The sequence below is a fragment of the Melanotaenia boesemani genome, chromosome 5, assembly GCF_017639745.1.
Source record: "Melanotaenia boesemani isolate fMelBoe1 chromosome 5, fMelBoe1.pri, whole genome shotgun sequence".
Lineage (NCBI taxonomy): Eukaryota > Metazoa > Chordata > Actinopteri > Atheriniformes > Melanotaeniidae > Melanotaenia > Melanotaenia boesemani.
The window spans coordinates 440619-467893 of record NC_055686.1 but is presented as its reverse complement, the minus strand read 5'-3'; the positions used below and the strand labels follow the sequence as shown (position 1 = coordinate 467893).

At 49.2% G+C, this 27275-nt stretch overlaps 1 protein-coding gene across 5 annotated transcripts in view; it reads right to left on the bottom strand.

Annotated features, from left to right (window-relative positions):
• Positions 1-27275, bottom strand: part of ctc1 (CTS telomere maintenance complex component 1) — a 56818-nt gene that overhangs the window by 7759 nt on the left and 21784 nt on the right. For 2 of the 5 annotated variants that reach the window (XM_041984675.1, XM_041984677.1), the window contains exons 3-20: positions 15854-15950; positions 14905-15127; positions 14506-14738; positions 14302-14431; positions 13262-13567; positions 13067-13189; positions 12487-12716; positions 12263-12407; positions 7671-7873; positions 7409-7578; positions 7217-7331; positions 6579-7002; positions 6412-6501; positions 4681-4818; positions 3053-3099; positions 2755-2973; positions 1706-1774; positions 1475-1634 (exon numbers count right to left, since the gene is read on the bottom strand). In XM_041984675.1, coding sequence (XP_041840609.1) covers positions 1475-1634; positions 1706-1774; positions 2755-2973; positions 3053-3099; positions 4681-4818; positions 6412-6501; positions 6579-7002; positions 7217-7331; positions 7409-7578; positions 7671-7873; positions 12263-12407; positions 12487-12716; positions 13067-13189; positions 13262-13567; positions 14302-14431; positions 14506-14738; positions 14905-15127; positions 15854-15950 — 3122 coding nt within the window. Of the gene's footprint in view, positions 1-1461; positions 1635-1705; positions 1775-2743; positions 2974-3052; positions 3100-4680; positions 4819-6411; positions 6502-6578; positions 7003-7216; positions 7332-7408; positions 7579-7670; positions 7874-12262; positions 12408-12486; positions 12717-13066; positions 13190-13261; positions 13568-14301; positions 14432-14505; positions 14739-14904; positions 15128-15853; positions 15951-27275 lie in introns of those variants that run through there. The other 3 variants (XM_041984676.1, XM_041984678.1, XR_006010163.1) reach the window with 3 other exon arrangements.

The window sequence follows — 27275 nt, the reverse complement described above, 5'->3', positions numbered from 1 at the left end:
AACCAATCTACATGTGTTTTGTGGACTTGGAAAAGGCATTCGACCGTGTTCTCCGGGACTCCTGTGGGGGGTACTCCGGGAGTATGGAGTGCCAGACCTGCTTGTACGAACTGTCCGGTCCCTGTACGACCGGTGTCAGAGCTTGGTCCACATTGCCGGCAGTAAATCAGAATCGTTTCCAGTGCGGGTTGGACTCCACCAAGGCTGTCCTCTGTCACGATTCTGTTCATAACTTTTATGGACAGAATTTCTAGGTGCAGCCGAGGTGTTGAGGGGATCCGGTTCGGTGGCCTCAGGATTGGGTCTCTGTTCTTTGCGGATGATGTGGTTCTGTTGGCAGTGTGTAGTATCTAAGTGTAGTATCTGTGTGTACAGTGAGTAGTATCTAAGTGTAGTACCTGTGTGTACAGTGTGTAGTACCTGTGTGTACAGTGTGTAGTATCTGTGTGTACAGTGTGTAGTACCTGTGTGTACAGTGTGTAGTATCTGAGTGTAGTACCTGTGTGTACAGTGTGTGGTGCCTGTGTGTACTAGATGTACTAACTGAGTGAACAGTGTGTAGTATCTGAGTGTACCTACTGTACTAACTGAGTGAACAATGTGTAGTAGCTGAGTGTACCTACTGTACTAACTGAGTGAACAGTGTGTAGTACCTGAGTGTACCTACTGTACTAACTGAGTGTACAGTGTGTAGTACCTGTGTGTACCTACTGTACTAACTGAGTGAACAGTGTGTAGTACCTGAGTGTACCTACTGTACTAACTGAGTGAACAGTGTGTAGTACCTGTGTGTACTAGATGTACTAACTGAGTGAACAGTGTGTAGTATCTGAGTGTACCTACTGTACTAACTGAGTGTACAGTGTGTAGTACCTGTGTGTACCTACTGTACTAACTGAGTGTACAGTGTGTAGTACCTGTGTGTACCTACTGTACTAACTGAGTGAACAGTGTGTAGTACCTGAGTGTACCTACTGTACTAACTGAGTGTACAGTGTGTAGTACCTGTGTGTACCTACTGTACTAACTGAGTGAACAGTGTGTAGTATCTGAGTGTACCTACTGTACTAACTGAGTGAACAGTGTGTAGTACCTGTGTGTACTAGATGTACTAACTGAGTGAACAGTGTGTAGTATCTGAGTGTACCTACTGTACTAACTAGGTGTACAGTGTGTAGTACCTGAGTGCAATACCTGTGTGTACAGTGTGTAGTATCTGAGTGTAGTACCTGTATGTACAGTGTGTGGTACCTGAGTGTAGTACCCTTGTGTTCAGTGTGTAGTATCTGAGTGTAGTACCTGTGTGTACAGTGTGTAGTATCTGAGTGTAGTACCTGTGTGTACAGTGTGTAGTATCTGAGTGTAGTACCTGAGTGTACAGTGTGCAGTATCTGAGTGTAGTACCTGTGTGTACAGCATGTAGTAACTAAGTGTAGTACCTGTGTGTACAGTGTGTAGTACCTGAGTGTAGTACCTGTGTGTACAACGAGCCACAGACTGAGCAGATCCACTGCAGCTGCAGAAACAGGAAACACACCAGGTGACCTCTCACCTGTCCCATGATGCTCTGCTCCTCGCTGCTCATAGACCACGGACCCAGGTGCATCATGGGAGCAGGAGGAGGCGGAGCATGGCTGAAGACACAGACAAATGTAAACAAACATGATAAATAGATAAGTGAAGGTGAGAGCAGGTGTGCAGGTACCTGGTATCTCCCAGTGACATCACAGTTATAGAGCTGACATGCAGGTAGGAGCAGTACACACTTCCTGACCTGAAACACACACACACACACACACACACACGCACGCACGCACACACACACAGGTAAACAGGGATACGAAGAGTACACAGGTTATTACAAGTAACATCAGTAGAATGGTCATTCTGCACTGAGCATGCTCAGATATTCTTCTGGTGTGGCCTTCAGGTGTAAACTGGTGCATGTTCACAGAACACCTGTACAGGTGTGCGTTACCTGTGTAACTCTGCTTTGACCTGATGTTACAGGATACCTGTACAGGTGTGCGTTACCTGTGTAACTCTGCTCTGACCTGATGTTACAGAACACCTGTACAGGTGTACGTTACCTGTGTAACTCTGCTCTGACCTGATGTTACAGAACACCTGTACAGGTGTGCGTTACCTGTGTAACTCTGCTCTGACCTGATGTTACAGGATACCTGTACAGGTGTATGTTACCTGTGTAACTCTGCTCTGACTTGATGTTACAGAACACCTGTACAGGTGTACGTTACCTGTGTAACTCTGCTCTGACTTGATGTTACAGGACACCTGTACAGGTGTTCGTTACCTGTGTAACTCTGCTCTGACCTGATGTTACAGAACACCTGTACAGGTGTGCGTTACCTGTCTAACTCTGCTCTGACTTGATGTTACAGGACACCTGTACAGGTGTACGTTACCTGTCTAACTCTGCTCTGACTTGATGTTACAGGACACCTGTACAGGTGTATGTTACCTGTCTAACTCTGCTCTGACTTGATGTTACAGAACACCTGTACAGGTGTGCGTTACCTGTGTAACTCTGCTCTGACTTGATGTTACAGAACACCTGTACAGGTGTACGTTACCTGTGTAACTCTGCTCTGACCTGATGTTACAGAACACCTGTACAGGTGTACGTTACCTGTGTGATTCTACTCTGACCTGATGTTACAGAACACCTGTACAGGTGTACGTTACCTGTGTAACTCTGCTCTGACTTGATGGTAAAGGATACCTGAGTGTTACCTGGACAGCTTCCTCTGGAAACCAGACAGTAGTAGGGTGTTGCCAGGCAACAAGCCAGCTAGGTAAGGGGTGTGGCTTAAGTCCAGGTATACTCTGAGACTCCTCCCAGTTTGGTCACAGAGTGTGAGACGCACACCTGAGTGTGTACCTGTGTGTGTGTGTTCAGACTGGGTGTGTATCCTCTCTGTCAGCAGACCCTGAACACACAGCATCTCTGAGCTGAAACAGATCAATCAGAGTTATTGATGAGTTAAGCTGCAGTTCCTCAGAAAGCCACAGGGTGCAGCAGACGGTTTACCTGCAGTCCAGCGCCTCAGAGACAGACAGGACATGAGGTGAGACAACCTGAGGAGACAAAGAAGGACAGGTGAGGACGTTTCCACTTTCAGTAACTATAGAATATGAGATGAGGAGTGGAGATCCTCCAGGAATCCAACAGTTGACCACAGATAATCGAACAGTTAGCCGCATGCTATGCTAACGTCTCAAAACAGTTCTCACTGCTCCAGTAGCTCAACACCAACCTAATGTTCCAGTCGTTACCTTACGTAACGTTCCAGTCGTTACCCTTACGTAACGTTCCAGTCGTTACCTTACGTAACGTTCCAGTCGTTACCTTACATAACGTTCCAGTCGTTACTTTACATAACGTTCCAGTCGTTACCTTACGTAACGTTCCAGTCGTCACCTTACGTAACGTTCCAGTCGTCACCTTACGTAACGTTCCAGTCGTCACCTTACGTAACGTTCCAGTCGTTACCTTACATAACGTTCCAGTCGTTACCTTACATAACGTTCCAGTCGTCACCTTACATAACGTTCCAGTCGTTACCTTACATAACGTTCCAGTCGTTACCTTACATAACGTTCCAGTCGTTACCTTACATAACGTTCCAGTCAGTGGGCTGAAGCTTTTATCCAAAGCCACTACAGGTGGTACGCAGTAGTGTTAAGGGTCTTGCCAAAGGACCCGACTAGAAGGTGTTAATGTCCCCTGGGGGATTTGAACTCTGGTCTCCTGCATCCAGTTCACGTAGCTGGATCCAGTCCACATAGCTGAACCCAGTCCATGTAGCTGAACCCAGTCCATGTAGCTGGACCCAGTCCACGTAGCTGGATCAGTCTTCGTAGCTGGATCAGTCTTCGTAGCTGGACCCAGTCCTTGTAGCTGGATCCAGTCCTCGTAGCTGGATCAGTCTTCATAGCTGGATCAGTCCTCGTAGCTGGACCCAGTCCTCGTAGTGGGACCCAGTCCTCGTAGCTGGATCAGTCCTCGTAGTTGGACCCAGTCCTCATAGCTAGATCCAGTCCTCGTAGCTGGATCAGTACAGGACTAGGACAGTTTATAGAACTAGGACGGTTCTTAGAACTAGGACAGTTCTTAGAACTAGGACAGTTCATAGAACTAGGGCGGTTCATAGAACTAGGACAGTTCTTAGAACCTCTGTCCGAATACGCCTATTTACCAGGTGCTTCACCCTGCTCCTGGGTTCAGGATTCTGTCCGGGCTCCTGTCTGGCCTGGTTGGACCTGCTGAGCTTGACACGTTCTGCAAGCTTGCTCAACCAAAAATAGATCTGACGCATGTTTAGCGTAGACCAGATACTTCAGGGACGCACCGCAGCGCGTGGTGTGAAACACACAGCCAGGACCAGCTCTGGAGGCCGCGGTGCACATGGACCCGGTGGAAACTGACCTTCAGACTTACCCTGGTCACGTTGGACTATAAGAACCCAATAAGAACCTCAGAGCCTCACCCAATGTCATGATTTCTTTAAAGCACATGATACCTACAGAGTTATAAACAGATTTCTGCAGGAACACTGAACAGAAGCTGGAAGTTAAAAAGTTGGTCAGAAAAATGTTTTTTTTTTCAGACCGGCTACACAGAGCTGAGATATTCTGGTCTGACCAGCAAGGACTTACCTGTCTGCAGGTGAGCAGCAGCGGGGGGCGTGTCAAAGTGTGGAACCTCCAATCAGATCTGATCTGAAGTGTGGAGTCAGTGTGAAGCTCCACCCCACTTTGCCCATGGACTCCAGAGCCAATCAGAACACTGGGATCCTGTTGGAGTGACATGAATATACCAATCAGGATCATAAGATCTGATTTACTTCCAAAATAAAGAAGGTTCTCTTGAGACGTTGCCATGGAACTGGAATAACCACGAAGCTGGAATAACTACGGAGCTAGAATAACCACGGAGCTGGAATGACCACAGAGGTGGAATAACCACGGAGCTGGAATAACCACAAAGCTGGAATAACCACAGAGCTGGAATAACCACGGAGCTGGAATAACCACAAAGCTGGAATAACCACAGAGCTGGAAGAACCACGAAGCTGGAATAACCACAGAGCTGGAATAACCACGGAGCTGGAATAACCACAAAGCTGGAATAACCACGGAGCTGGAATAACCACGAAGCTGGAAAAACCACAGAGCTGGAATAACCACAGAGCTGGAATAACTATGGAGCTGAAATAACCACAGAGCTGGAATAACCACAGAGCTAGAATAACCACAGAGCTGGAATAACCACGAAGCTGGAATAACCACAGAGCTGGAATAACCACGAAGCTGGAATAACCACAGAGCTGGAATAACTATGGAGCTGAAATAACCACAGAGCTGGAATAACCACAGAGCTAGAATAACCACAGAGCTGGAATAACCACGGATCTGGAATAACTATGGAGCTGGAATAACCACGGAGCTGGAATAACCACGGAGCTGGAATAACTATGGAGCTGGAATAACCACGAAGCTGGAATAACCACAAAGCTGGAATAACCACGGAGCTGGAATAACCACGAAGCTGGAATAACCACAGAGCTGGAATAACTATGGAGCTGAAATAACCACAGAGCTGGAATAACCACAGAGCTAGAATAGCCACAGAGCTGGAATAACCACGGAGCTGGAATAACCACGAAGCTGGAATAACCACGGATCTGGAATAACTATGGAGCTGGAATAACCACGGAGCTGGAATAACCACGGAGCTGGAATAACTATGGAGCTGGAATAACCACGAAGCTGGAATAACCACAAAGCTGGAATAACCACGGAGCTGGAATAACCACGAAGCTGGAAAAACCACAGAGCTGGAATAACTATGGAGCTGGAATAACCACGAAGCTGGAATAACCACAGAGCTGGAATAACTATGGAGCTGGAATAACTATGGAGCTGGAATAACCACAGAGCTGGAATAACTATGGAGCTGGAATAACCACAGAGCTGGAATAACTATGGAGCTGGAATAACCACGGAGCTGGAATAACTATGGAGCTGGAATAACTACGAAGCTGGAATAACCACGGAGCTGGAATAACCACAGAGGTGGAATAACCACAAAGGTGGAATAACCACGGAGCTGGAATAACTACGAAGCTGGAATAACCACGGAGCTGGAATAACCACAGAGGTGGAATAACCACAGAGCTGGAATAACTATGGAGCTGGAATAACCACAGAGCTGGAATAACTATGGAGCTGGAATAACCACAGAGCTGGAATAACTATGGAGCTGGAATAACTGCGAAGCTGGAATAACCACGGAGCTGGAATAACCACAGAGCTGGAATAACCACAGAGGTGGAATAACCACGGAGCTGGAATAACTACCCCTCTATGACAGACAGGTATTTTTACCTGTGTGTTGGCAGCAACGAGTCTGTAGAAACATGCAGGCTGCAGGACAGGAAACCACCGAGCAGACACACCTGAGAACACCAGCACCACCTGAACACACACACAGGTAGAGAGGTGGACAGGTAACATCACAGGTGAATCATGGCTTGTCCAGGTGTGTAACTCACCTTCTCCTCCTTCTCTATGTCCACCTCTCTGTCCATCATTGGCACATGTTTTGGGTCCCGCCCCCAGCTGACCAAGGGACCAATCACGGCAGCTCTGACTGAGAAGCAAAGCTGAAGCCCCACCTCCTCCTCTTCCTCTGGCCTTGTGTTCTTCCAGGTCATACCCTCCTTCTCCTCCACCCTGATCACCATAGAAACACAAGGTCGAGAGTCTCCGCCCCCAGTGCATGTTGCCATGGTAACAGAGGAGGATGAAGAGTCGTCATCTTCTCTTTTCCTCTTCCTCCCTATGATCTCTTCTTCTGTTGGATTCTTCAGTGTAACGTCACCTCCTGACTCCTCCTCCTTATGCTTTAGATATGTTGCCATGGCAGCAGAAGGACTGAGGATGAGGAGGTGGTCCAAAGAGAACTGCAGGTAAACTCTGTCCAACACAGAAACAAGATCATCAACACAGAGATCAACACCAGCCTGTGTTCCTTATATCTGGTACAGGCTCTGCAAGTCCTCGTGGTCTTCCGGTCCACCTGGATCCGGGTCCAGATGCAGATCTAGATCCAGGTCCTGATCCAGGACCATGGTCCACCTGTCATTGACCTTTCCAGTAAACAGTCACATGATTGTGTGTGTGTGTTTACCTGCAGCGTCTGTGTGTGATAAACCTCTCCTGGTCCAGGTGTTGGTAGGAGGGGAAATCTGATTGGAGGAATCTTTCTGTTACCATGGTGAACCTGAGGACACACACCAGACATCCTGCAGCACACACACAGATGTTTAAGAGGCTGCGGACCTCACGAAGACACACACACTGAATCTGTGTGTGTGTGTACCTATCCAGGCGGTGTTGAAGAACGACGTCTGACGTCCATCATCTTCCTCACTGGTTTCCGTGACGATGCAGGCTACAGATGCTGTAGCATCTCTGAGATGAAGAACGTGTTTGAGTTCCGACGTCTGAGAGGGAAGCTGCAGCACCCCCACCAAGAGGAGGGGGCGGAGCCTGAAACAGGACAGACAAATCAAAACCAGACCCACAGCATCAGTGGGCGGGGCTTAAAACATGACAGACCACAGCCACCAACATCAGCTTACCTGAGACTGTCTCCTGTCCCAGGGTCAGAAGACAAGGTCCTGCAGGACCAGGACAGGGCTGAGTTGATCTGGGACCTGGTCAGACTGGATCCATCAGGAGGCAGCAGGGACTTCAGAGACAATGAAGACCAGCAGGACGACTCCAGAGACTGGAGGAGGTCGAAAACACTGAGGTACTGATGGACAGCAGGGTCCGCTGGGTACTGCAGGGACAGAGACAGGTGAGGACATGTCCCCATGTAAGAGGACAGACAGGTGAGGACATGTACCCGAGTTAGAGGACAGATAGGTGAGGACATGTACCCGAGTTAGAGGACAGACAGGTGAGGACATGTACCAGAGTTAGAGGACAGACAGGTGAGGACATGTACTAGAGTTAGAGGACAGATAGGTGAGGACATGTCCCCATGTAAGAGGACAGACAGCTGAGGACATGTAACAGAGTTAGAGGACAGACAGGTGAGGACATGTACTAGAGTTAGAGGACAGACAGGTGAGGACATGTCCCCATGTAAGAGGACAGACAGGTGAGGACATGTAACAGAGTAAAAGGACAGACAGGTGAGGACATGTACTAGAGTTAGAGGACAGACAGGTGAGGACATGTACTAGAGTTAGAGGAGAGACAGGTGAGGACATGTCCCCATGTAAGAGGACAGACAGGTAAAGACATGTAGCCGAGTTAGAGGACAGACAGGTGAGGACATGTACCCGAGTTAGAGGACAGACAGGTGAGGACATGTACCTGAGTTAGAGGACAGACAGGTGAGGACATGTACCTGAGTTGGAGGACAGACAGGTGAGGACATGTACTAGAGTTAGAGGAGAGACAGGTGAGGACATGCACTAGAGTTAGAGGACAGACAGGTGAGGACATGTCCCCATGTAAGAGGACAGACAGGTGAGGACATGTACTAGAGTTAGAGGAGAGACAGGTGAGGACATGCACCTGAGTTAGAGGACAGACAGGTGAGGACATGTCCCCATGTAAGAGGACAGACAGGTGAGGACATGTAACAGAGTAAAAGGACAGACAGGTGAGGACATGTACTAGAGTTAGAGGACAGACAGGTGAGGACATGTCCCCATGTAAGAGGACAGACAGGTAAAGACATGTAGCCGAGTTAGAGGACAGACAGGTGAGGACATGTACCCGAGTTAGAGGACAGACAGGTGAGGACATGTACCTGAGCTACAGGACAGACAGGTGAGGACATGTACCATCTACCAAGAAATACAGGGCTCCCCCTCCTCCCCCTCCTCATCCTCCTATTAGATCATCTGTCCTGACCGAGCAGGGCATGGTAGGAGGGTCCCAGAGCAGCAGAATTCACAACAAAGATAACATGCCATGATGCGTTCAGGGTCCTTGCTGTAGTTTTGCTACTACTGACAGCTGTTCTGAGATCAAGCCTGGACCCAGTAGGATTCCTGTGTTAGTTAGTAAAATAAGGAATCGAACACGGTCAGCTTGTGGGGTGAATCGATCTAATCTGTTAACTGTACCTTGTATAACTCAGAATACAACAGAGACCAGAGTAAACTTCATAAAGCTGCTGTACTAAATGTTAGATCTCTGTCCAACAAGTCACTGTTAGTTAATGACTTCATCATTTCTCACAGTTTAGATTTTCTTTTTCTGACAGAAACATGGTTAACAGAAGACACAAGTGCTACAGTTCTTAATGAAACAGTACCCCCTCATTTTAGTTTTATGAATAAATGTCGAAACGGGAGGAAAGGGGGAGGAGAAGCTGCCTTATTTAAAGATTCATTCCAGTGTAAAGAAATGTCATTTGGTGATTTTACTTCTTTTGAATATCTTAGTTTTATTTTAAGGGGCATTCCTAAAATCCTATTTCTAATCATCTACAGACGTCCAGGACACTGTGTAAATTTTATTGATGAATTTTCTGAATTATTGTCGGTTATCTCTACTGATTTTAACCATTTCATCTTAACTGGGGATTTTAACATTCACATAGATAACATGACGGATGGTAATGTCAAGGAATTTTCTTCCATATTGGACATGTTTGGTTTGTGGCAACATGTAAAAGAACCGACCCACATTCGAGGTCACATTCTGGACCTGGTTATTTCAAAGGGTGTTGATATTTCTTCTGTTGCGGTCACTGACTTGGCCTTGTCTGACCATTTTTGTATTTTGTTTGATTTACTGATCACTCAGAATGTTCAACCAACCTGCTTCTCCGTTAGGAAGAGGAACATTAATGAAAGAACAAGTGCTAAGTTTGTGGAGGCCACAGTTATGTTACCAACAACCAGTGCAGAGTCAGTTGATGGACTCCTGGATAATTTCAATCTGAAAATCTTGAATGTAATGGATGCTGTTGCACCGATAAGAATCAAGAGCAACTTGAGCAAACAGAAAACACCATGGAGAAACACCCCTGTGGTTACCAGCCTAAAAAGAGAATGCAGAAAAACTGAGCGGAAATGGCGGAAAAATAAACTTCAAATTTACTATGAGCTGTACAAACAAAGCCTACGTAACTATAACAATGAGCTGTGCAAGGCCAGAGAGCTGCATTTATCTGAAATGATTAACAGGAATGTCAACAATTCTCGCACTCTGTTTTCTATGATTGAAAAACTTACAAATCCTCCCAAACAGATAAGCCCAGAGCTCCTTTCCACTGAGAAATGCAACCAATTTGCAAACTTTTTTAGCCAAAAAATTAAAACAATTAGGCAAAATATTAATTCCACACAGTCAAACAAGAAAATTAGTCTGTGTCTAAAACCCGGAAATAATTCTGATGTCATGTCACAATTTAAAATGGTGAATTTAAAAATCCTACAAGAAACAGTTTGGCATTTGAAATCAACAACATGCACTCTGGACATGATACCATCCGACTTTTTAAAAACTGTTTTTACCTCAGTAGAAAGTGATCTCCTACTGATAGTTAACAGCTCGCTGGCATCAGGCATTTTTCCCCAGTCACTAAAGATAGCTGCTATTAAGCCTCCTAAAGAAAAGGACTCTAGACGCCTCTATAATGAACAACTATAGACCTGTCTCTAACCTCTCTTTTATTTCCAAGATTATTGAAAAAGTTGTATTTCACCAGCTTAATGACTTTTTAAATGAAAGTGGAAATCTTGATAAATTTCAGTCCGGCTTCCGACCTCATCACAGCCCTGAAACAGCTCTGGTCAAAGTGTTAAATGACATTAGGTTGAAAACCGATTCTGGTCCAGTATCAGTCCTGGTTCTGTTGGATCTCAGTGCTGCGTTTGATACTGTAGATCACAGAATCCTGTTGCACAGGCTGGAAAACTGGGTTGGACTTTCTGGAGCGGTCCTTAACTGGTTCAGGTCCTATTTAGAAGGCCGGAGTTATTTTGTTACGATCGGCAGCTATGAATCCGAGCGAGTGGCCATGACTTGTGGAGTCCCCCAGGGGTCAGTCCTTGGACCTCTTCTGTTCAACTTGTATATGCTCCCTTTGGGTAAAATATTACAAAACTATAGCATTAGTTATCAAAGTTATGCAGATGATACACAACTTTATGTGTCTCTGTCACCAGATGACTGCAGTCCAATAGACTTAATGTGTCAGTGTCTGGAGCAAATAAACACCTGGATGAGGGAGAATTTCCTACAATTAAATGAAGACAAAACTGAGATTATTCTGTTTGGTAGCAAAGAGAAGAGGGTCAGCATTGGCAAACACCTGGAGACTCGGGCTCTTAAAATTACCAACCAAGTTCGTAACCTGGGAGTGTTGATAGACTCAGACCTGACTTTCAGCAGCCATATCAAAGCTGTCACTAAGAAGCTTTTTACCAGCTCAGAAACATCAACAGAATTAAAAGTTTAGTCTCCCAGAAAGACCAAGAGAAACTCATCCATGCATTCATCTCCAGTAGACTGGATTACTGTAATGGTCTTTTAACAGGACTTCCTAAAAAGAGCATTAAACATCTGCAGCTCATCCAGAACACTGCTGCTAGAGTTTTAACCAGGACTAAGAGATCTGAACACATCACACCAGTTATAACATCTTTACACTGGTTTCTAGTTTATACTGGTTTCTAGTTTATACTGGCTTGCAGTCAGTCACAGAATAGATTTTAAAACCCTTCTGATCATTTACAAATCCCAGAATGGTTTAGGCCCAGAATACATCTGTGATATGTTCAGAGAATATAAACCTAGCAGAGCTCTTAGATCCAAAGACTCTGGTCAACTAGTCCAGACCAGAGTCCAGACCAGAGTCCAGACTAAACATGGAGAAGCAGCATTTAGCTGTTATGCTGCAAACAAGTGGAACAAACTGCCATTGGAGATTAAACTTTCCCCAAATGTAGACATTTTTAAATTCAGGTTAAAAACTTTTCTTTTCTCATGTGCCTATGCATGAAATCTGCACGGTAACTTTTTTTAACTTATCTTGCTTTTAATCATTTTAATGTAATTTATTATTTTATTGTGATTATGTGTTGATGCCTTTTACTATTCTAAATATCTGTAATGTCTTTGTTTTATGTAAAGCACTTTGAATTGTCCTGTACATGAAATGTGCTATACAAATAAACTGCCTTGCCTTGCCTTGCCTTACCTGAGTTAGAGGACAGGTGTGCACCTCGTCCAGCATCTCTGAGTAGATGTCTCTTCGTCTTCGTCCTCTCCGTCTCCACAGCGTCTCCATCAGCTTCCAGGACAACGGACAGACACACTGCTGCTTCAACACACCTGGTAGAAGACTGAGACAGAGACGATTGGACATCCCACCTGTCCTCAGGCAGTCAAGTCAGATAATGACATCACTCTGATGTCTCTTACCTGTGGGACAGCTGAGAGGCCAGGTGACACGTCCACAGGTACTCGGATACACCTGTATTCTTCTGCAGCAGTAACCGTGGTAACACTCCGTCTCCAGGACAACGGGGGGCGGGTGGAGTACCCCCCAGTCTGCTAAAGGCTGTTACCCTGATGCTGGAGTGCAGACAGCAGCAAAGCATGCTGGGAGGGAAGTCTGGAGATGGTCGGTACAGGAAGTGGACGTGGTGCAGCTGGAGGAGACAATCAGACCAATCAGAGTGCAGCAGAGACTGACTGGATCGACCAATCAGAGTGCAGCAGAGACTGACTGGATCGACCAATCAGAGTGCAGCAGAGACTGACTGGATCGACCAATCACAGTGCAGCAGAGACTGACTGGATCGACCAATCACAGTGCAGCAGAGACTGACTGGATCGACCAATCACAGTGCAGCAGAGACTGACTGGATAGACCAATCACAGTACAGTAGAGACTGACTGGATAGACCAATCAGAGTGCAGCAGAGACTGACTGGATAGACCAATCAGAGTGCAGCAGAGACTGACTGGATCGACCAATCAGAGTGCAGCAGAGACTCACCTCCACGCCGTCACCAGCTCTCAGCTTCCTCCTCGCTGCCGGCTGATAGGCTACACACAGACCCACCTTCCTGTCAAGCACGTAGAGTCCCGCCCCCTCACTTACTACCTCAGACACTGTGCCCTATGAGAGGAGAGGGGCGGAGTTTAGCTAAGGAAAAATTCTTCAACATCGTTTCAGCCAATCAGAACTCACCTGATAACTGATGACTCTGGAATTCTTCATCTTCCACCCTGATTGAAATGTGTCTTCTTCAGGCTCCGCCTCCTCACAGGCCACCTCATCAGTCTGTGACATCACCAAGAGGGGCGTGTCCAGCTGAGAGTCAGACTGTGTCTGTTGCTGTGTGTGTGTTGGTGTGAAGTTGGTGTGTATCTCTGAATGTTCAGTCACACATAAGATGTTGTTTCTTCTCCAGCCTCGTAGGACACACACACGCAGAGACGTCACACAGACACTCTGTCCAACACACACACACGAAGACCACCACAGCCTGTTGTCCTTCAGACACAGAGACATCATCATCATGGTCACCCTACCTTAATGAGGACAGGAAGTGAGTGCGTGTCGTCCTACCTTAATGAGGACAGGAAGTGAGCGCGTCATCCTACCATAATGTGGACAGGAAATGAGGGTGTGTCCTACCTTAACAAGAACAGTATGTGGGAGTGTCATTCTACCTTAATGAGGACAGGTAGTGAGCGCGTGTCGTCCTACCTCGATGAGGACAGGAAGTGAGCATGTGTCGTCCTACCTCGATGAGGACAGGAAGTGAGCATGTGTCGTCCTACCTCAATGAGGACAGGAAGTGAGTGCGTGTCGTCCTACCTTAATGAGGACAGGAAGTGAGTGCGTGTCGTCCTACCTTAATGAGGACAGGAAGTGAGTGCGTGTCTTCCTACCTTAATGAGGGCAGGAAGTGAGTGCGTGTCGTCCTACCTTAATGAGGACAGGAAGTGAGTGCGTGTCTTCCTACCTTAATGAGGACAGGAAGTGAGTGCGTGTCGTCCTACCTTAATGAGGACAGGAAGTGAGCGCATGTCGTCCTACCTTAATGAGGACAGGAAGTGAGCGCGTGTCGCCCTACCTTAATGAGGACAGGAAGTGAGCATGTGTCGTCCTACCTTAATGAGGACAGGCAGTGAGTGCGTGTCGTCCTACCTTAATGAGGACAGGAAGTGAGTGCGTGTTGTCCTACCTCAATGAGGACAGGAAGTGAACGCGTGTCGTCCTACCTTAACGAGGACAGGAAGTGAGTGCGTCTTGTCCGTCAGAGTGAAGAAGAAGAACGTTGACCCTTCCATCTCCAGCAGAGGACACACTGCCCCCACCTGACCGTACACCGACACACATTGACCTCTGACCCTGAACAACACAGACATACACAGGTGACGCAGAGCTCAGGTGTGTTGTCTCAGCTCAAAAGTCATGTGACCCACCTTTTCTGCAGTAACCCTGCAGCCTGTGTGACGTCCACTGCCCTGCTAAGCCCCTCCCCTCCTCCTGAACCAGCAACCAATCCTTGGCCAGCATCAGGACACAGCAGAACAGGAGAACCAATCAGCTCCAGGCATCCTCCATCCTTTTCATGCCCTGAAGAATCATGGGGGATGTAGTTCCAGTGAGGAAGGAAGACGGGACGGCTGAGCCACAGAGGAGACGGGGACAGGCACTGTGGACACACAGGTGAGACACACAGGTGAGACAGGATGAGGTGGAGTAAGACCCATGACAGTAACCAGCTAACGGATGGAGTACTGTAGATGTACAGATTTCTGTTTCATCCATCACCTGCTGCTTCTAACATCTGTTAAGCTCCGCCCTCTCCTCTGACTCACCTCACACCTGACACTGCCACTGCTGTCCGTCAGCCTCCACTCTCCACCCTGCCCCTCTCTCAGAAAGCCAATCAGCAGCAGGTTGACACGTGGCAGTGCTCTCTCCCCCGGCAAACAAAGCTCCGCCTCCTTGGTCCAAGCTCGCTGCTGATTGGTGGTCCAGGACAGGTTGCTGACACAGGCCAGGTGTTGCTGAGAGACCAGCTCTGAGATAGACAGCAGCCTGCAGACGGTCAGGAGGACAGGTAAGGTCATGTGACCTAGGGTGATTACGTCAGGTGTGTGTTACCTGTAGCTGACAGGTAAACTGTGATTTCATCAGGTGTGTGTTACCTGTAGCTGACAGGTAAACTGTGATTTCATCAGGTGTGTGTTACCTGTAGCTGACAGGTAGACTGTGATCTCATCAGGTGTGTGTTACCTGTAGCTGACAGGTAGATTGTGATTTCATCAGGTGTGTGTTACCTGTAGCTGACAGGTAGACTGTGATTTCATCAGGTGTGTGTTACCTGTAGCTGACAGGTAGACTGTGATTTCATCAGGTGTGTGTTACCTGTAGCTGACAGGTAGACTGTGATTTCATCAGGTGTGTGTTACCTGTAGCTGACAGGTAGACTGTGATTTCATCAGGTGTGTGTTACCTGTAGCTGACAGGTAGACTGTGATCTCATCAGGTGTGTGTTACCTGTAGCTGACAGGTAGACTGTGATTTCATCAGGTGTGTGTTACCTGTAGCTGACAGGTAGACTGTGATCTCATCAGGTGTGTGTTACCTGTAGCTGACAGGTAGACTGTGATCTCATCAGGTGTGTGTTACCTGTAGCTGACAGGTAGACTGTGATCTCATCAGGTGTGTGTTACCTGTAGCTGACAGGTAGACTGTGATTTCATCAGGTGTGTGTTACCTGTAGCTGACAGGTAGACTGTGATCTCATCAGGTGTGTGTTACCTGTAGCTGACAGGTAGACTGTGAGCGACACACATCTCCTGGATCTTCTGCAGCACATACACACTGAGTTGATACACACTGTGGTTACAGCACACATCTGTAACAGTAAAAACAGTAAACAAATACTTTTAGGAGGTTTTTGATCAGAAACCACAGAAGAAGAAACTACTTCCATCATCAGGGTGTAAACACCACAACACCGCTACCTGAGATCAACAAAAAACTCCTTCAGAAACTAAACTACATCCCTCTTTAGTCCACCTCCTTCCTCACACTGAGGAAAAACATCCTGATCCCGATTCTGCTTCTGATCCTCATCCTGATTCTGCTTCTGATCCTCATCCTGATTCTGCTTCTGATCCTCATCCTGATTCTGTTTCTGATCCTCATCCTGATTCTGTTTCTGATCCTCATCCTGATTCTGCTTCTGATCCTGATTCTGTTTCTGATCCTCATCCTGATTCTGCTTCTGATCCTCATCCTGATTCTGCTTCTGATCCTGAACCTGATCCTCATCCTTAACCCGATCTTCAAACTAATCCTCAACCTGATCCTGGCTACAAGCTAACTAAACAGTTAGCATCTAGTTAAGCAGTTAGCAACTAGTGGAGTATTTAGAATAGCTAACCAGCAGGAAGGTAGTTATCAGCCATCTAACCAGCCAGCAGTTAGCAGCTAGTGGAGTATTTAGAATAGCTAACCAGCAGGAAGGTAGTTATAAGCCATCTAACCAGCCAGCAGTTAGCAGCTAGTGGAGTATTTAGCATATAGCTAACCAGCAGGAAGGTAGTTATCAGCCATCTAACCAGCCAGCAGTTAGCAGCTAGTGGAGTATTTAGCATATAGCTAACCAGCAGGAAGGTAGTTATCAGCCATCTAACCAGCCAGCAGTTAGCAGCTAGTGGAGTATTTAGCATATAGCTAACCAGCAGGAAGGTAGTTATCAGCCATCTAACCAGCCAGCAGTTAGCAGCTAGTGGAGTATTTAGTATAGCTAACCAGCAGGAAGGTAGTTATCAGCCATTTAACCAGCCAGCAGTTAGCAGCTAGTGGAGTATTTAGAATAGCTAACCAGCAGGAAGGTAGTTATCAGCCATCTAACCAGCCAGCAGTTAGCAGCTAGTGGAGTATTTAGAATAGCTAACCAGCAGGAAGGTAGTTATCAGCCATCTAACCAGCCAGCAGTTAGCAGCTAGTGGAGTATTTAGAATAGCTAACCAGCAGGAAGGTAGTTATCAGCCATCTAACCAGCCAGCAGTTAGCAGCTAGTGAAGTATTTAGAATAGCTAACCAGCAGGAAGGTAGTTATCAGCCATCTAACCAGCCAGCAGTTAGCAGCTAGTGGAGTATTTAGAATAGCTAACCAGCAGGAAGGTAGTTATCAGCCATCTAACCAGCCAGCAGTTAGCAGCTAGTGGAGTATTTAGTATAGCTAACCAGCAGGAAGGTAGTTATCAGCCATCTAACCAGCCAGCAGTTAGCAGCTAGTGGAGTATTTAGAATAGCTAACCAGCAGGAAGGTAGTTATCAGCCATCTAACCAGCCAGCAGTTAGCAGCTAGTGGAGTATTTAGAATAGCTAACCAGCAGGAAGGTAGTTATCAGCCATCTAACCAGCCAGCAGTTAGCAGCTAGTGGAGTATTCAGAATAGCTAACCAGCAGGAAGGTAGTTATCAGCCATCTAACCAGCCAGCAGTTAGCAGCTAGTGGAGTATTTAGAATAGCTAACCAGCAGGAAGGTAGTTATAAGCCATCTAACCAGCCAGCAGTTAGCAGCTAGTGGAGTATTTAGAATAGCTAACCAGCAGGAAGGTAGTTATCAGCCATCTAACCAGCCAGCAGTTAGCAGCTAGTGGAGTATTTAGCATATAGCTAACCAGCAGGAAGGTAGTTATAAGCCGTCTAACCAGCCAGCAGTTAGCAGCTAGTGGAGTATTTAGAATAGCTAACCAGCAGAAAGGTAGTTATCAGCCATCTAACCAGCCAGCAGTTAGCAGCTAGTGGAGTATTTAGAATAGCTAACCAGCAGAAAGGTAGTTATCAGCCATCTAACCAGCCAGCAGTTAGCAGCTAGTGGAGTATTTAGAATAGCTAACCAGCAGGAAGGTAGTTATCAGCCATCTAACCAGCCAGCAGTTAGCAGCTAGCTAACCTGAAGTAAACTTATTTTATGGACCATTCTCAGCTTTCATCACTGATAACATGACCTGCAGGTCGGCTAGTAGATGAACAAAGCAGGCGTACTGCTACGGGGATCAGGTCTACAGCTAGCTTTTCCTGTTGTATCTGTTCTACAGTCATTTATCAGACGCTTTTATCCCAAGAGACTTACATTAGAGAGGAAGAACAACACAAGCATGAACTCAAACAAGATGGACGTCATCATTAAGTGGTAGTCAGACCGCTTTGAGTCCAGGTGGAAAGACTACCACAAACACAACGTTTGTATCGTTTTCAAACATTTATTTCTCCTCCATCAACGTTCACCCAAGTTACACACCGCCACAGCCGAACCGGAAGAGTCGACCTTTTTTTCACACCAGAAGTTAACACTCCTCCGGAAGTTAACAATCTCCCTCTGTCTAAAATAAATAAATAATTCAACATTACTACACATTTAAGTAATGTCGTGAGTGTGCTTGTGTAAACAGAAACATCATAACAAAGAAAAACTGCACACATTAAACACAAACATGTTAGTGAAAATAACTTCATAGCACCCATACTCCCTCATGTAGTGCTTTGAGAAGCACAAGAGGTGATGCACCTTTTTTACTCCAACAGTCAGCAAGTTGGGACTTTTCATCTGACCAACACACCTCTTTGATTTTCTGTCTGTAGCAGCTCTTTGATTTTCTCAGTCTGTAGGAGCTCTTTGATTTTCTCAGTCTGTAGGAGCTCTTTGATTTTCTCAGTCTGTAGGAGCTCTTTGATTTTCTCAGTCTGTAGGAGCTCTTTGATGCTGCCACACCTCTTTGATTTTCTCAGTCTGTAGCAGCTCTTTGATGCTGCCACACCTCTTTGATTTTCTCAGTCTGTAGGAGCTCTTTGATTTTCTCAGTCTGTAGGAGCTCTTTGATTTTCTCAGTATGTAAGAGCTCTTTGATTTTCTCAGTATGTAGGAGCTCTTTGATTTTCTCAGTCTGTAGGAGCTCTTTGATTTTCTCAGTATGTAGGAGCTGTTTGATTTTCTCAGTCTGTAGGAGCTCTTTGATGCTGCCACACCTCTTTGATTTTCTCAGTCTGTAGGAGCTCTTTGATGCTGCCACACCTCTTTGATTTTCTCAGTCTGTAGGAGCTCTTTGATTTTCTCAGTCTGTAGGAGCTCTTTGATTTTCTCAGTATGTAGGAGCTCTTTGATTTTCTCAGTCTGTAGCAGCTCTTTGATGCTGCCACACCTCTTTGATTTTCTCAGTCTGTAGGAGCTCTTTGATTTTCTCAGTCTGTAGCAGCTCTTTGATGCTGCCACACCTCTTTGATTTTCTCAGTCTATAGGAGCTCTTTGATTTTCTCAGTCTGTAGGAGCTCTTTGATGCTGCCACACCTCTTTGATTTTCTCAGTCTGTAGGAGCTCTTTGATTTTCTCAGTCTATAGGAGCTCTTTGATTTTCATTTTCCTTCTCCACCATCAGGAGAATCTCAGTCAGGTTCATGTTGTGTCTCTAGCAGCCCGTTGCTCCAAGGACTGTATGCTGCTGTGGTCTTTGTCTCTATGTTGAAGTTCTCTGCCATGTCTCCAACCTCCTCATTGTTAAACTCGCCACCGCTGTCTGCGTAGACCCGTTAAGGGGCCCCGTGGACGCTTATCCATGAGTGAATGAAGGAGCTGACAATCTCTGAGGGCTTCTTGGTCCTTACAATGTTCCCGGCGCTGAAACGTGTGAAGTGATCGATAACGTGAAGGTACCACACACCAGGTTCCAGCTCATGCAGATCCATTGCCACTGTCTCATTGTACTCTGAGGCTAAGGGTAAGCCAACGGCAGGTTTTGGCTTTGCTCTGCTGTATTTCGCCGTGAACAGAGTGGGTGTGGGACCCTCTCACCATGAACAGAGTGGGTGTGGGACCCTCTCACCATGAACAGAGTGGGTGTGGGACCCTCTCACCATGAACAGAGTGGGTGTGGGACCCTCTCATCATGAACAGAGTGGGTGTGGGACTCTCTCATCATGAACAGAGTGGGTGTGGGACCCTCTCATCATGAACAGAGTGGGTGTGGTACTCTCTCATCATGAACAGAGTGGGTGTGGGACCCTCTCACCATGAACAGAGTGGGTGTGGGACCCTCTCACCATGAACAGAGTGGGTGTGGGACTCTCTCATCATGAACAGAGGGGGTAAGGGACCCTCTCACCATGAACAGAGTGGGTGTGGGACTCTCTCATCATGAACAGAGTGGGTGTGGGACCCTCTCACCATAAACAGAGTGGGTGTGGGGCTCTCTCATCATGAACAGAGTGGGTGTGGGACCCTCTCACCATGAACAGAGTGGGTGTGGGACCCTCTCACCATGACCAGAGTGGGTCAGGGACCCTCTCACCATGAACAGAGTGGGTGTGGGACCCTCTCATCATGAACAGAGTGGGTGTGGGACCCTCTCACCGTGAACAGAGTGGGTGTGGGACTCTCTCATCATGAACAGAGTGGGTGTGGGACCCTCTCACCATGAACAAAGTGGGTGTGGGACTCTCACATCATGAACAGAGGAGGTGTGGGACCCTCTCACCATGAACAGAGTGGGTTTGGGACCCTCTCACCATGAACAGAGGGGGTGTGGGACCCTCTCACCATGAACAGAGGGGGTGTGGGACCCTCTCACCATGAACAGAGTGGGTGAGGGACCCTCTCACCTTGAACAGAGTGGGTGTGGGTCCTTCTCGCTGTGAACAGAGTGGGTGTGGGACCCTCTCACCTTGAACAGAGTGGGTGTGGGACCCTCTCATGGTGAACAGAGTGGGTGTGGAACCCTCTCACCATGAACAGAGTGGGTGTGGGACCCTCTCACCATGAACAGAGTGGGTGTGGGACCCTCTCACCATGAACAGAGTGGGTGTGGGACCCTCTCATCATGAACAGAGTGGGTGTGGTACTCTCTCATCATGAACAGAGTGGGTGTGGGACCCTCTCACCATGAACAGAGTGGGTGTGGGACTCTCTCATCATGAACAGAGGGGGTAAGGGACCCTCTCATCATGAACAGAGGGGGTAAGGGACCCTCTCACCATGAACAGAGTGGGTGTGGGACTCTCTCACCATAAACAGAGTGGGTGTGGGGCTCTCTCATCATGAACAGAGTGGGTGTGGGACCCTCTCACCATGAACAGAGTGGGTGTGGGACCCTCTCACCGTAGACAGAGTGGGTGTGGGACCCTCTCATCATGAACAGAGTGGGTGTGGGACCCTCTCACTATGAACAGAGTGGGTGTGGGACCCACTCACCGTAGACAGAGTGGGTGTGGGACCCTCTCATCACGAACAGAGTGGGTGTGGGACCCTCTCACCATGAACAGAGTGGGTGTGGTACTCTCTAACCATGAACAGAGTGGGTGTGGGACCCACTCACCGTGAACAGAGTGGGTGTGGGACCCACTCACCGTAGACAGAGTGGGTGTGGGACCCTCTCACTATGAACAGAGTGGGTGTGGGACCCACTCACCGTAGACAGAGTGGGTGTGGGACCCTCTCACTATGAACAGAGTGGGTGTGGGACCCTCTCACTGTAAACAGAGTGGGTGTGGGACCCTCTCACTGTAAACAGAGTGGGTGTGGGACCCTCTTACTGTAAACAGAGTGGGTGTGGGACCCACTCACCGTGAACAGAGTGGGTGTGGGACCCTCTCACCATGAACAAAGTGGGTGTGGGACTCTCACATCATGAACAGAGGAGGTGTGGGACCCTCTCACCATGAACAGAGTGGGTTTGGGACCCTCTCACCATGAACAGAGGGGGTGTGGGACCCTCTCACCATGAACAGAGGGGGTGTGGGACCCTCTCACCATGAACAGAGTGGGTGAGGGACCCTCTCACCTTGAACAGAGTGGGTGTGGGTCCTTCTCGCTGTGAACAGAGTGGGTGTGGGACCCTCTCACCTTGAACAGAGTGGGTGTGGGACCCTCTCATGGTGAACAGAGTGGGTGTGGAACCCTCTCACCATGAACAGAGTGGGTGTGGGACCCTCTCACCATGAACAGAATGGGTGTGGGACCAACTCACCGTGAACAGAGGGGGTGTGGGACCCTCTCACCGTGAACAGAGTGGGTGTGGGACCCTCTCACCGTGAACAGCGTGGGTGTGGGACTCTCTCATCATGAACAGAGTGGGTGTGGGACCCTCTCATCATGAACAGAGTGGGTGTGGTACTCTCTCATCATGAACAGAGTGGGTGTGGGACCCTCTCACCATGAACAGAGTGGGTGTGGGACTCTCTCATCATGAACAGAGGGGGTAAGGGACCCTCTCATCATGAACAGAGGGGGTAAGGGACCCTCTCACCATGAACAGAGTGGGTGTGGGACTCTCTCACCATAAACAGAGTGGGTGTGGGGCTCTCTCATCATGAACAGAGTGGGTGTGGGACCCTCTCACCATGAACAGAGTGGGTGTGGGACCCTCTCACCGTAGACAGAGTGGGTGTGGGACCCTCTCATCATGAACAGAGTGGGTGTGGGACCCTCTCACTATGAACAGAGTGGGTGTGGGACCCACTCACCGTAGACAGAGTGGGTGTGGGACCCTCTCATCACGAACAGAGTGGGTGTGGGACCCTCTCACCATGAACAGAGTGGGTGTGGTACTCTCTAACCATGAACAGAGTGGGTGTGGCACCCTCTCACCATGAACAGAGTGGGTGTGGGACCCACTCACCGTGAACAGAGTGGGTGTGGGACCCTCTCATCATGAACACAGTGGGTGTGGGACCCTCTCACCTTGAACAGAGTGGGTGTGGGACCCTCTCATCATGAACAGAGTGGGTGAGGGACCCTCTCACCTTGAACAGAGTGGGTGTGGGTCCTTCTCACCTTGAACAGAGTGGGTGTGGGACCCTCTCACCATGAACAGAGTGGGTGTGGGACCCACTCACCATGAACAGAGTGGGTGTGGGACCCACTCACCGTAGACAGAGTGGGTGTGGGACCCTCTCACTATGAACAGAGTGGGTGTGGGACCCACTCACCGTAGACAGAGTGGGTGTGGGACCCTCTCACCATGAACAGAGTGGGTGTGGGACCCTCTCACTGTAAACAGAGTGGGTGTGGGACCCTCTCACTGTAAACAGAGTGGGTGTGGGACCCACTCACCGTGAACAGAGTGGGTGTGGGACCCTCTCATGGTGAACAGAGTGGGTGTGGAACCCTCTCACCATGAACAGAGTGGGTGTGGGACCCTCTCACCATGAACAGAGTGGGTGTGGGACCCTCTCACTATGAACAGAGTGGGTGTGGGACCAACTCACCGTGAAAAGAGGGGGTGTGGGACCCTCTCACTCTGAACAGAGTGGGTGTGGGACCCTCTCACCGTGAACAGAGTGGGTGTGGGACCCTCTCACCCGTGAACAGCGTGGGTGTGGGACCATCTCACCATGAACAGAGTGGGTGTGGGACCCACTCATCATGAACAGAGGGGGTGTGGGACCCTCTCACCATGAACAGAGTGGGTGAGGGACCCTCTCACCTTGAACAGAGTGGGTGTGGGTCCTTCTCGCTGTGAACAGAGTGTGTGTGGGACCCTCTCACCATGAACAGAGTGGGTGTGGGACCCTCTCACTATGAACAGAGTGGGTGTGGGAACCACTCACCATGAACAGAGTGGGTGTGGGACCCTCTCACCATGAACAGAGTGGGTGTGGGACCAACTCACCGTGAACAGAGGGGGTGTGGGACCCTCTCACTGTGAACAGAGTGGGTGTGGGACCCTCTCACCGTGAACAGAGTGGGTGTGGGACCCTCTCACCGTGAACAGCGTGGGTGTGGGACCTTCTCACCATGAACAGAGTGGGTGTGGGACCCACTCATCATGAACAGAGGGGGTGTGGGACCCTCTCACCATGAACAGAGTGGGTGAGGGACCCTCTCACCTTGAACAAAGTGGGTGTGGGTCCTTCTCGCTGTGAACAGAGTGGGTGTGGGACCCTCTCACCATGAACAGAGTGGGTGTGGGACCCTCTCACTATGAACAGAGTGGGTGTGGGACCCACTCACCGAAGACAGAGTGGGTGTGGGACCCTCTCACTATGAACAGAGTGGGTGTGGGACCCTCTCACTGTGAACAGAGTGGGTGTGTGACCCTCTTACCATGAACAAAGTGGGTGTGGGACCCTCTCATCATGAACAGATTGGGTGTGGGACCCTCTCATCATGAAAAGAGTGGGTGTGGGACCCTCTCATCATGAACAGAGTGGGTGTGGTACTCTCTCATCATGAACAGAGTGGGTGTGTGACCCTCTCACCATGAACAGAGTGGGTGTGGGACTCTCTCATCATGAACAGAGGGGGTAAGGGACCCTCTCACCATGAACAGAGTGGGTGTGGGACTCTCTCATCATGAACAGAGTGGGTGTGGGACCCTCTCACCATAAACAGAGTGGGTGTGGGGCTCTCTCATCATGAACAGAGTGGGTGTGGGACCCTCTCACCATGAACAGAGTGGGTGTGGGACCCTCTCACCATGACCAGAGTGGGTCAGGGACCCTCTCACCATGAACAGAGTGGGTGTGGGACCCTCTCATCATGCACAGAGTGGGTGTGGGACCCTCTCACCGTGAACAGAGTGGGTGTGGGACTCTCTCATCATGAACAGAGTGGGTGTGGGACCCTCTCACCATGAACAAAGTGGGTGTGGGACTCTCACATCATGAACAGAGGAGGTGTGGGACCCTCTCACCATGAACAGAGTGGGTTTGGGACCCTCTCACCATGAACAGAGGGGGTGTGGGACCCTCTCACCATGAACAGAGGGGGTGTGGGACCCTCTCACCATGAACAGAGTGGGTGAGGGACCCTCTCACCTTGAACAGAGTGGGTGTGGGTCCTTCTCGCTGTGAACAGAGTGGGTGTGGGACCCTCTCACCTTGAACAGAGTGGGTGTGGGACCCTCTCATGGTGAACAGAGTGGGTGTGGAACCCTCTCACCATGAACAGAGTGGGTGTGGGACCCTCTCACCATGAACAGAGTGGGTGTGGGACTCTCTCACCATAAACAGAGTGGGTGTGGGGCTCTCTCATCATGAACAGAGTGGGTGTGGGACCCTCTCACCATGAACAGAGTGGGTGTGGGACCCTCTCACCGTAGACAGAGTGGGTGTGGGACCCTCTCATCATGAACAGAGTGGGTGTGGGACCCTCTCACTATGAACAGAGTGGGTGTGGGACCCACTCACCGTAGACAGAGTGGGTGTGGGACCCTCTCATCACGAACAGAGTGGGTGTGGGACCCTCTCACCATGAACAGAGTGAGTGTGGTACTCTCTAACCATGAACAGAGTGGGTGTGGGACCCTCTCACCATGAACAGAGTGGGTGTGGGACCCTCTCACTATGAACAGAGTGGGTGTGGGACCCACTTACCGAAGACAGAGTGGGTGTGGGATCCTCTCACTATGAACAGAGTGGGTGTGGGACCCTCTCACTGTGAACAGAGTGGGTGTGTGACCCTCTTACCATGAACAAAGTGGGTGTGGGACCCTCTCATCATGAACAGATTGGGTGTCGGACGCTCTCATCATGAACAGAGTGGGTGTGGGACCCTCTCATCATGAACAGAGTGGGTGTGGTACTCTCTCATCATGAACAGAGTGGGTGTGTGACCCTCTCACCATGAACAGAGTGGGTGTGGGACTCTCTCATCATGAACAGAGGGGGTAAGGGACCCTCTCACCATGAACAGAGTGGGTGTGGGACTCTCTCATCATGAACAGAGTGGGTGTGGGACCCTCTCACCATAAACAGAGTGGGTGTGGGGCTCTCTCATCATGAACAGAGTGGGTGTGGGACCCTCTCACCATGAACAGAGTGGGTGTGGGACCCTCTCACCATGACCAGAGAGGGTCAGGGACCCTCTCACCATGAACAGAGTGGGTGTGGGACCCTCTCATCATGAACAGAGTGGGTGTGGGACCCTCTCACCATGAACAGAGTGGGTGTGGGACTCTCTCATCATGAACAGAGTGGGTGTGGGACCCTCTCACCATGAACAAAGTGGGTGTGGGACTCTCACATCATGAACAGAGGAGGTGTGGGACCCTCTCACCATGAACAGAGTGGGTTTGGGACCGTCTCACCATGAACAGAGGGGGTGTGGGACCCTCTCACCATGAACAGAGGGGGTGTGGGACCCTCTCACCATGAACAGAGTGGGTGTGGGTCCTTCTCGCTGTGAACAGAGTGGGTGTGGGACCCTCTCACCATGAACAGAGTGGGTGTGGGACCCTCTCACCATGACCAGAGTGGGTCAGGGACCCTCTCACCATGAACAGAGTGGGTGTGGGACCCTCTCATCATGAACAGAGTGGGTGTGGGACCCTCTCACATTGAACAGAGTGGGTGTGGGACTCTCTCATCATGAACAGAGTGGGTGTGGGACCCTCTCACCATGAACAAAGTGGGTGTGGGACTCTCACATCATGAACAGAGGAGGTGTGGGACCCTCTCACCATGAACAGAGTGGGTTTGGGACCCTCTCACCATGAACAGAGGGGGTGTGGGACCCTCTCACCATGAACAGAGGGGGTGTGGGACCCTCTCACCATGAACAGAGTGGGTGAGGGACCCTCTCACCTTGAACAGAGTGGGTGTGGGTCCTTCTCGCTGTGAACAGAGTGGGTGTGGGACCCTCTCACCTTGAACAGAGTGGGTGTGGGACCCACTCACCGTGAACAGAGTGGGTGTGGAACCCTTTCACCGTGAACAGAGTGGGTGTGGGACCCTCTCACCATGAACAGAGTGGGTGTGGGACCAACTCACCGTGAACAGAGGGGGTGTGGGACCCTCTCACTGTGAACAGAGTGGGTGTGGGACCCTCTCACCGTGAACAGAGTGGGTGTGGGACACTCTCACCGTGAACAGCGTGGGTGTGGGACTCTCTCATCACGAACAGAGTGGGTGTGGGACCCTCTCACCATGAACAGAGTGGGTGTGGTACTCTCTAACCATGAACAGAGTGGGTGTGGGACCTACTCACCGTGAACAGAGTGGGTGTGGGACCCACTCACCGTAGACAGAGTGGGTGTGGGACCCTCTCACTATGAACAGAGTGGGTGTGGGACCCACTCACCGTAGACAGAGTGGGTGTGGGACCCTCTCACTATGAACAGAGTGGGTGTGGGACCCTCTCACTGTAAACAGAGTGGGTGTGGGACCCTCTCACTGTAAACAGAGTGGGTGTGGGACCCTCTCACCGTGAACAGAGTGGGTGTGGGACCCTCTC